Below are 7,555 nucleotides of genomic sequence, written 5' to 3'. Positions count from 1 at the left end.
CTCATATTAGCTGGGGTTCTCATTTGAGCACTTGCCTATATATATAAACTGAAAAGACCGAAAAAGGTGAAAAAGTTGCTGAGGCCGAGCCTAGTGCGGCAAGCCTAACCGATTTTCTACTTTTGCTTCAGCGCTGCTTGTATGGCCATTTGCCACTTCACACGTCCCCGGCGCCAATCGGGCTCGCGCTGGGCTCGCGCCTCCAATAATTATAATTTGATTTAATATATTAATTTAGTTATCTACATAACATATTATTTAAAAGAATTTATAAATAATCGAATTTTTTAAATAAATATATTAAAATTAAAATATGCGGTAATTAGTTGGAAAATGCAGGTAAACACAACGACCTGTTTGGAAGCCCCAAATCAACGATTTAGTTTCAGAGAGACGATCTAAGAGAAGAAAGAGGGGTAGAAATGAGCGGAGTGTCAGCATACCTAGCTCGAAGGGCAGCACAAAAGGAGAGAGTCCGAATACTCTATCGACGAGCTCTCAAAGAAACTCTCAATTGGGCCGTCCATCGCCATCTCTTCTATCCAGATGTACTTTTTTCATTTCTCTAGGGTTCGCTTTTCATTTTCAATTTTGCTTCTAATCAATCATCTTCTTCTTATTTTGCAGGCCGATGATTTGCGTAAGCGTTTCGATGCTAACAAACACGTGGTATCCATCTCTAATCTAGATTCTTGTTTTTCTTTTTCATGATTATGTTTGGAATAATTAAGTTTCGTTACTATTTTATGTAATTGAAGAATGTGTTTGTAGAAAGTTCTCAATTTGTTTTCGGTGTTACATATTGATTACAGCTACTCGAAAGGATGCCATTGTCATTTAAGTTATGCGAATGTTGCCAGCTACTTGTAATTATCCTCGTAATAATAATTAAGAACACAAAACAGATGCTTGATTGTGGCTTGATTTGATTGATTTGTGCTAGACTCTAGCGCTCCTTGTGCCACTGATTTATGTTACGCGAGCTCAGTGGCGGAACCAGGACTAAAAATCAGGGGGGGCTGAAAAATATTTCGTCATCCATACTTGCATAAATAGCTTTCTCAATATATATCATCATACTATCATTCATTCATGCATCTTCCATCCTATTACACTGATAAGTCTTGATTGCTTTCATGGCAAAAAAAATTCTCTCAACAGTCGCGATGACAACGGGTAAAACTAGAACTAACTCAACCAGAAGATAAACTAAGGGATAAGCAGTGTGTCTGTGTGTTTTAACCATCATGACAGAAAGATTTCCTATATTTTGAAGTCCAGATTAATCTCCGCTCTCACATCATACATAAAATTGTGTAACTGATTTGGCAACAACTCCAGGTCTAGTAAAGAGAAATCCTTTGGATAAAATTGTGCAAGGCATACTAGTTTTGAGTTATTGAAACTTGAAAAATTAATTTCTAGGATTCAAAGAGCCAATACAAAGTAGTAGCTCTATGTTTCCTTCTGTAAAATGGTTATCCATCTCTTGGAAAATAAGATCAATAACCTTTTTAAAAAAAAGTTAGTAAACAAGTTCTATAGCAGTAAACATCTTCTAAAAATGTCTTCCATTCTTCCTCTCTTAATAGCTGCAATTTAATTTTCATACTTCGAACCATTGTCATAGTATTTATAATATTCCGGGTGTTTTGTTGTAAAGATTATGACAAATCATTAGTAATTGCCAGGATAACTTTCATCAAAATAACTCCACCGAGTTAGGGTAGTGTCAATGTGTGCGTATGACTTATGAGAGCATGCCCAAAAGCTTCTTCGTATGGGCTCTTTAGCCAAAAATTAAAGAATATGGAGATGAAATGAACTCCAACAAGTTCCCAGCACCTCTTCAAAAACTTAGGTGCTCTATTTGCTTCCTCAACAATGAGGAGCACACTTTCTCTCTTAACTATATTTTATATTATTTTTCTAATGGACAAAGTACTCAGCATGCATCATACAGTTTGCATGATCTAGTTGCTCTGAGTGTTTCTATTTGAATGTATTTGTAAATTAGACTCTCTTTAGACTAAGTGCCTTCTCTTTTCTTCTTTTATAATAAGTCTCTCTCTATGACATTTATAATTCAGCGGGACTAATACATCACAAATCCAGCGGGGGCTGGAAAAAAAATATACACTATTTTTTTGAGGTTAGGGGGGGCTCTAGCATCCCCTAGCCCCCCTCTGGTTCCGCCACTGCGCGAGCTTATATTTAAAAGTTTTGAAAATTTACGTTGAGTTTCAGGAAGATATCAATACTATTGATAGATTGATAGCTGATGGAGAAGCTGCCCATAACAAGTGGCGCCACCCTGATCCTTATATCGGTATGTTCTAACCAGAATTTTTTTGAGTTGGAAAATGGTGGGGGTTCATTTGGTAACTGGAAAGTAGGATCTTTGTATAGGACCACTATATACACCCGAAAGTAAACAAAGCCAAGATCCTTGCTGACTTTCACAGAAGTATATAATCAGATGGAATTGTGAAACTATTGATGATATCCACTCTACGATATGTGCTAACCAACCTGTTTTTGAACAGTTCCATGGGCTCCTGGCGGCTCCAAGTTTACAAGAAATCCAGAACCACCTTCTGGGGTAATTTTAATCTTCACTGTGTCTTCTTAATGGGATTTTGATGTATTGAAACTTGAACATAGTTTAGACTCGAATCTTTTATAACAATATAGATTGGATTATTAATGTTGTATTTTTTTGTCATTGTGGTATGTTGGTTCATTTGTCTGACAAGTCTGACACCAAACTTGCTGTTCCTTTTATATGACTTCACATTCATGAGATATATCAAATTGACGCTCGTCACAAGTTGAATCTGTAAAGTCATAAAGGAGAATTTTAAATCACTATGTAAGAAAAAAGTTTTTGAATGTGCTTTTATTTTAAAGGCATCTATCACATATTGTGGTCTTTATTGTCCTCTAATGTGTGTAATATACAAACCATACACCTCATCTTGAAGTACACTCTACATGATCTGGGATGGAGATTTCGCTTAATTTTGTGATGTGGTTATAACCACTTCTCTTCTGAAATTATCATGATTCTGCATTATACCTTGATTCTAAAAGGACTAGTGGCTTCTATTCTTATTTTAAATTTTAAATATTTTAAAAAAGCGAGATGATAGGGTGAGATATTATGTAGATATGTAGGTCTAGTCCCATAGTCTGTAACAATTTTTGAATCACATGGGTAAGGAATACAAGTAACACATGGAGAAAGAGAGACTCTAATACTTAGGGTGGTGTGTGTAACCATCGCTTAGACTACTTCATTATCGCATGCTTGTTTCTTTTTGTTGGGCAAGATGTTGCAAAGAAAGGGTCGAATATAAAATTTCAATTTCTCTAGCTTTAGCCAGAGGTTTGATATTCTTTAGCATTTGCAACACTTTTTATTTGGTTAGTATGTATGTTTGCTAGAGAACACTAAATTTTGGTGCTCTATGCTATGACTTCAACTTCAAGACTTCTCTTGTATGTTGGATATTACATATTACCTGCCTTCTGGTATTTAAATTAAGAATGCATGCTTTAATTGTCTTCTTGGCATGCTTTACCATTATTAGTGTTTGTGAAACTCTTGACTAATGTTTTAAAATATTAAATATTGCATACTTGTGATTTTCATGTAAAACTAAATAATAGATGAACAGATTCAATACTGGTACGAGTCACTCCTTAAGAACTGCTTGCACAACTATAATTCCTGGTTGCTTGTGCAGATTGAGATAGTTTATGATTACGGACAAGAAGCTGAGGAGGCTCTCTGATCCTTTTTATCCTGCAACAAATAAAGGTATGATGGTTGCCATTATCTTAGCAATCTTGTTGCTATATTGTGCTTGAGAATTCAGTCGGTTCAAGGTTTTATTAGCCAAGGGAATCTGTAATAGCTTTACCTGGAATAACATGGAACCTTTTTTCTTGGAAAATCGCCATTTTGTTGTGCTTTCTGTTCATAAACTCTTTATATTTACTATGATATCACAGCTCAAAGGCAAATGAACATACAAATACAAACATCTCCTTTTTATTTTAGTAAATTGAGGTGTTTCCAGGTGTCCTGATCTTTTCAGTTATTGTTTCAGGTTGACGTGGCAGGTCGATTTGAGATGGAAAGATTAACAACCATCTTCTTCGTGTTCTTTATTTTTAAGTTTTTCTGAGTGCGATCACTTAGAAGCTTTTGGCATTTTAATCTTTGCTATTGACCTGTGTTTTGATCTGTTATTATGTGACCTTGAATTAAAAGAACTAAAGATTGAATGTTTTAATATGTACCCTACATTTTCTAGCATCTTTACTATTTTACGTAATTTTCTAACATATGGAACTTGTTTGGTCAAGAGCTCACCTCCTCTTGGTATCTTGGGAGCAACAGGTGTAGGTTTGCGATTGCAGTAGTACAATTCCTTTACCAAAGAAAAAAGAAGTGAAAAACGTCATTTGTTATTTGTGATGCAAGATTATTGAATGAATGTATTCTATTGAATGAACTCTACTTTTAACCTGTTTAAATGGAATACCATACTTATAAAAACTCAAGACCGAGGGCATTTTTAAAATCATACTATATTTTTTCTTAACTGAATACTTGAGCAAAACTTTCTTCAACAATGCTTCCCGATTAGCTCCATAGCCAATAAAGGTAGGTATATCGGACCAACATAGCCAACACAAGGTAGGTATATCGGACTAACCGAGTGATAAGATTCAGTGGATGGGAACTTCCTGTGATAAGCACGGATGATTGGAACCTGATTGGGTTTACACTTTCAATGGTTTCAGTAAAAGGTCCTTGTCTGGTCTCTGACAATAACTTGTTAGGTTCCGTTTATTCAATATGTGGATTTTGGGCAGTTGGGATGGAGTCTTTGACGGTGGGGATTGAAACAAAAAAGTTAAACCTTCCCCACTTTTCTTCGCCGAAAGATGGCTTATTCACCGTTATTTACCGTAGAAACGAGAGCTGTCGGTGCTAATTAATTATGGAAGATCCGATTGCGTGGAACAGAGAGTTGTCCGTGCTAATTAATTGTGGAAGATCCGATCGCTCAATAACTTATTTATCCTTAAACATCGATGAATGAATAAGAGTTTGAAGGTATATTTATCTTATTTATGGTTAATCCAAAGCAAGGAAAAGGAGGAAAAAGAAAAAAGAAGAGGAAGAGTTACCCCAATTCCACCAATCAAATTATGTCATTTTCATAAAAATTAGTGCACACGCTTGAAAAACCGTTTTTATATTAATGCCAGATAGATTATTTGAAGATTTTGTCTCCAAGGAAAAAAAAAATGAGAACAAGGGAAGTTGATTAAGTAGATGAAGTAAATGCTAAATATGGTGTAGATTCATTTCATATATCTAGATGATGATGATGATATATTAGTTAGAAATAAAGATGCACGGGAAAGAGATGGATGAAAATCTTGATTATGGTGATATATTTTAAATAAAAAATGCAATAAATTCATATTTAAATCAAAAAATTTGGAAGTTTAGATGGGGTGAAAAGATTTATTCGCACATATCTTTTAATAAATGAGTTTGTTATTTGTCATAAAAACGTGTTCAACTCAACGAAATATATGTTCGTATGTTTGTACGCCGGTTCTCAGGGAGAAGCAAAGATAATAGTTGTGTTGTCGATGAAGCATTAAATTGGACAATCTTAACAAAAACATAGCTCGATATCATTTATTCACGTCGGTGAGAAGAATCTTTTAATCAAACCTAACCCTTAACAAAGTTACACTTGATGATGATTGATAGAGTATATATTTATATATATTTTAGATGATAATTATTCTCATATTAGTTATATTTTGCATTTAATTGGATATATATTAATTATATTTTAATATCTTATTGTAGGGAGCAAGGAATTCTAAATTGGAATGGATTTGGAGCAAATTAGAAGAAAATTCGCAACTATTGGGCTACCCGCATTCGGAATATTGTTTGGGCCATATCTTGAGTTCTAGAAGTCGGATTTGGGCGAGTAAACAGCCCACGCGAAAATAATTTAATTTTCTATCATTCTAGATGGGTCCAGATATCAAAAGTCCGCTGAAACAGCCCAGAAACAGGGGAGAAAGTCAACTGCGAATTTTGACCTTTTGGAAAACCTATTCAGTTTCGGAATTGCCTTGTATATTCCTATTAGTTTGTATTAGGTATTATTAGACAGAGAATTACATACGTGCTATTGAGGAGAGCCACGGAGAAGAAGAGAAAGGATCGACACTTTGTATCGTATTCTATTCTTTTTATGATTCTTACGTGTTTTACTATGACTATGATTGGCTAAACCTCTATTGTTGGAGGGCTGTTTTGAAGCCCTAAACTTTATGACAATGATATTTTGATTTTCCGAGATATGTTATTGATTGCACTTATATATACGTCAATGCTTATAGATATTCTTGAATTAACTGTGGTATGTGGACATCCAATTCAGTTATGTGATTGATATATCTGTAAAGTCAATTAATCTTTCTATGTGGTCCATGGGATTAATTGTATCAGTGTGTAATCTGTTTAGTCTTTCTATGTGGTCCATGGGGTTATCCGGATAGCAGAGCTTGTTTCTATGTGGGCCATGGCAAGTTCTCTATAAGTGTCTTTCAGAACATATCATAAGGGTTTCAGAGTATGTCATGGGTTTGGTGGTGGATTAATATGCTTTCCAACATGCTTCTTTAATTGTTAAAAACACATTTGCTTTAGTTTCATGATTAGTTTAATTAATAAATAAAACAAAATTCAATCGTTATCTCTTTGCAAAATATAAGTTAAGTGAGCCCTTGATTCCTGGCGTAGAACGATACTCTTACTTTCACTGCATTATAAACGATAGAAAAAGGGTTTAAATTACCACTAAATGGTCAATCCACAGCCTCATGAATGGATAACGCGAATCGTCTATTGTGTGTAGCTGGGAAGTTTGATTTTACCAAAACCTACAAGTAAGTGAATCCTATGTTTAGTCTTATATGGCTTGCTCCAGTTACAACCACAGGATGTTCATCTTTAGCAAGTTGTGTTTAAAGTGCAACTAAAATTTATCATGCACCGTCATCAATCCATCTCCAACCATGTATTAGATTTTCTTGCCAGCGTGAGTCTTATTCAACAGAGAGCTAGCTTCATAGAAGCAACAGGGGCCAGAGACAAAACAGGACTAAAGACTACATTCAACTTGCATCATTTGGAAACTAGTGTTTCCGGTTATTATAATCAATGTGATGTGTACTTGCACGAATTTGTTAGAGGTGGTAACTGAATTCCCCACCTCTTTCTATTTGCATATGCGATATCATCAAACATAAGAAATAGAAAAATTATCCACAAATTACTGCCATCAGATTAAAAGCAAGACTAAGATTTAGGGGGCTCAAACAGTGTTGTCCGATTCACGGGTCGTTCTCATACGATATGAGATATGAGATCGGGTACATAAAACACTAGTTCACGTGAATCGGGTATGATGACCTGCGAATCTGGTTTGCTTGATCATCCCTT

General features: G+C 35.0%; 1 protein-coding gene across 1 annotated transcript; it reads left to right on the top strand.

Moving 5' to 3' along the window:
- The first annotated feature begins 346 nt into the window (after positions 1-346).
- Positions 347-4,324, top strand: LOC108227189 (NADH dehydrogenase [ubiquinone] 1 beta subcomplex subunit 9). Its single transcript, XM_017402212.2, has 6 exons — positions 347-548; positions 628-669; positions 2,248-2,329; positions 2,547-2,602; positions 3,750-3,823; positions 4,116-4,324. Exons 1-5 carry the CDS (start codon positions 423-425, stop codon positions 3,795-3,797), a joined length of 354 nt encoding a protein of 117 aa, XP_017257701.1. The 5' UTR covers positions 347-422; the 3' UTR covers positions 3,798-3,823; positions 4,116-4,324.
- Positions 4,325-7,555: the final 3,231 nt, after the last annotated feature.

Source organism: Daucus carota, chromosome 6 (assembly GCF_001625215.2).
Source record: "Daucus carota subsp. sativus chromosome 6, DH1 v3.0, whole genome shotgun sequence".
In the NCBI taxonomy this organism is placed as follows: Eukaryota; Viridiplantae; Streptophyta; class Magnoliopsida; order Apiales; family Apiaceae; genus Daucus; species Daucus carota.
The sequence above is the reverse complement of the archived record's forward strand: the minus strand, read 5'-3'. Positions and strand labels throughout refer to the sequence as shown.